The following is a 2,249-nucleotide window of genomic DNA, read 5'->3' as shown; positions in this document are numbered from 1 at the left end:
GGAGATTAGGAGTGTCTCTGTCCTCTGTTAATCTGATGCCCGCCTGTCCACCTGCACCTTCCTGCTTTGTTGGAGGAGCCCCATGCTGTGTACCCTGATGTCTGTGGCATCGGATGGGGGAGAGGCAGCATCCATACTCCCCCTTCCCTCCCGGCGAACCTGGAGAGGGGGAGGGGAAAGAACAGGGGGCGCCTGGAGAACGAGAGCTTTATGTGGGAGGGTGGGGCACGTTCGCGCGCTGTGGGGTCACCGTCAACGCGGGAAGATGCTGCCATCGACTTTCTCCTCCAGGATGGTCTCCACGCGCCTCCGCTGCGGGGGAGAAGGCTGGGGCCAGGTGTGCGGGGAGGCGGGCGGGGCCCCCTCTCTGCCCCTTCCCGGGCTGGCAGGCACCTCTTGACGGTCCAGGGGGTCCCGGATCCGCGTGGGCTTCAGCGGCGGCAGGAACAGCTCTAGCCGGATGGCGGCGCGCGCGGACTTCTGATGCAGAATGAGGAGCGAGATCTCCTCCGCCTGCGGTCCCGGGGTCGGGGGTGTTTCTGGGCCTCCGTGACGTTTTGCAGAGCACCCAGGCGGGCAGTTGCCCCACTCCCCGTCCGCCTCCACCCAGCCCCCTCCCGCAGGGCATCCCAACTGGTACCCCCTCCGCCCCGCGTTTGATCCGTCTGCACCCCGCCCCTTGCCTCACGGGGGCCGGGCCGTTCTGCTCTCCTGGCCTGCCCCCCAACCTTCTCGCCTTTCCGCCCCCTCCCTCCGGCCCGCTCGCCTCACCCGCATGCGGGTGTAGCGCAGTCGCAAGGCGCGGACTCGGCCTCGGGCCTCGGCTGCCTTGAGGACGCCGAGGAGCCGCTCCTGGCGCTCCGCCGGCTCTAGCGGCTGCGTCCACGCGCGCGGGTCGGGCATCTGGTACCCCAGCTCCACAGACTCGCGCGGGAAGATGGAGGCCGCCGCGCCCACGTCCTCAAGCACGTCGCCGAAGAGCAGCTGGCGGTGGCGCTGCGCGGGGGGTGCGGCCGCCAGCCCCTCCAGCGTTAGGGCCCAGCCGGGCTTGGGGGGCTCTGGCGCGGGCGCCCCCTTGGCGCGCTCCTGACGGAACCCTGCGTCCTGTGCGCCCTGTCCCGCTCGCTCCCGCAGGACTGTGCGCCCCCCCTCCGTCGCCGGCGGCGGGGGCTGCATCCTCGGCCCTGCCCCCTGCCGAGGGAAGAGGGCTTCCCTTTGGTGGCCAAGCGGTGTCAGTTGGGCACCTGCCCGCCCCTCCGGCCTGGCCCCACCGTGCGCTCCCAGCTCCGGCCGCTCTGGACTCCCCGCAGCCACATTTGCCAAGCCAAGCACAGTCCCCATCAGCTCAGCCTCCCTTCTCGGTCCTGCAGGAAGCTGCGACTTTCTGACCCACTCAGCTTTTCAAGAAATTCCCTTCCTGCCCATGGGCTGTTTCTCTGTCACTGAGAAAATGCAGAGACCTCTGGGCTGACCACGTGAGACTGCTCTTGGGGAGGGACCCTTCCCCGTGAGGCTGCGATCCTCACTGTGCTCCAGTCCCCGACGGGTGGGGTCACCGGTCAGTCAGCAAACCCCACCCACCCTGGAACCCCAGGGACTGGTCTGGTCTAGTCTGCCCCACATTGGCCTCAGGGCCCTCTGCTTTAGTGTTAGGGCCTGGAGATGGAGGGGTGGGCCTTCATTGTGTCCTGGACTCATGCCCTTCTGGGGGATGCGTGTAGGTTTGTCTGTCTGTGTGTGTCTGGATGTTCTTGTGTGAGTCAGTCTGGCTGTGGGCGGTCTCGTGTGTCTGCGGCTCAGAGCTGAATGGACAGCTGGCTTGCTGCAGGGGAGACCCCATCTTCCTAGACTGTCCCCTGCTGGGTCTAGATGGAGGAGGGGAGAGCAGACCCCAGGGAGGAGGTGATAGAGGGGAGAGGGTCGATGAGGGGGAAAAGGGAACTGACCCCAGGGGGGTTCCGTCCTCAGGGCTCCTCCCTTCCCCCAAACCAGCCCACAGCACCGCAGACCCGACCCTGGGCCAGGTTCTGGCCCACTGTGGGCCGGGGGGCTAGAGCCACAGTCTAGGTTTCCGCTGGCGACAGCGCCCCTCCCCCCCAATCCATCCTTAGCTACTGTTATCCAGGGCCCGACCCTTGTCACCACCCCCTTCCGGGCCCCACACCCCGTACATCATGCCTTTTTGGTCTGAGCCTCCAACTCTGGCCACTCTCTGGGGCTTGTTGACTCGGTTGCCCGGCAACCGGGAG

The 2,249-nt window shown here is 67.2% G+C and overlaps 1 protein-coding gene across 1 annotated transcript; it reads right to left on the bottom strand.

Annotated features, from left to right (window-relative positions):
- Window positions 1-252: 252 nt before the first annotated feature.
- On the bottom strand, window positions 253-1,176 carry LKAAEAR1 (LKAAEAR motif containing 1). The gene is made up of 3 exons (XM_004430506.3): window positions 772-1,176; window positions 394-513; window positions 253-312 (listed from the first exon to the last, which is right to left on the bottom strand). The coding sequence occupies exons 1-3, from the start codon at window positions 1,174-1,176 to the stop codon at window positions 253-255; spliced, it is 585 nt and encodes a 194-aa protein (XP_004430563.1).
- Between the last annotated feature and the right edge of the window lie 1,073 nt (window positions 1,177-2,249).

This window comes from Ceratotherium simum, chromosome 21 (assembly GCF_057802395.1).
Source record: "Ceratotherium simum simum isolate JZ-2026a chromosome 21, ASM5780239v1, whole genome shotgun sequence".
Classification (NCBI taxonomy): Eukaryota; Metazoa; Chordata; class Mammalia; order Perissodactyla; family Rhinocerotidae; genus Ceratotherium; species Ceratotherium simum.
Note: the sequence above shows the minus strand (reverse complement) of the source record. Positions and strands in the feature narration are given on the sequence as shown.

What these genes read in the sequence shown, in the direction of transcription:
- LKAAEAR1 (XM_004430506.3), bottom strand. Translation starts at nt 1,176, where the DNA reads ATGCAGCCCCCGCCGCCGGCGACGGAGGGGGGGCGCACAGTCCTGCGG. An exon ending in TGCGCTACACCCGCATGCGG is followed by an intron (nt 514 to 771) that starts GTGAGGCGAGCG and finishes CCGGGACCGCAG; the next exon opens with GCGGAGGAGATCTCGCTCCT. An exon ending in ACCCCCTGGACCGTCAAGAG is followed by an intron (nt 313 to 393) that starts GTGCCTGCCAGC and finishes TCTCCCCCGCAG; the next exon opens with CGGAGGCGCGTGGAGACCAT.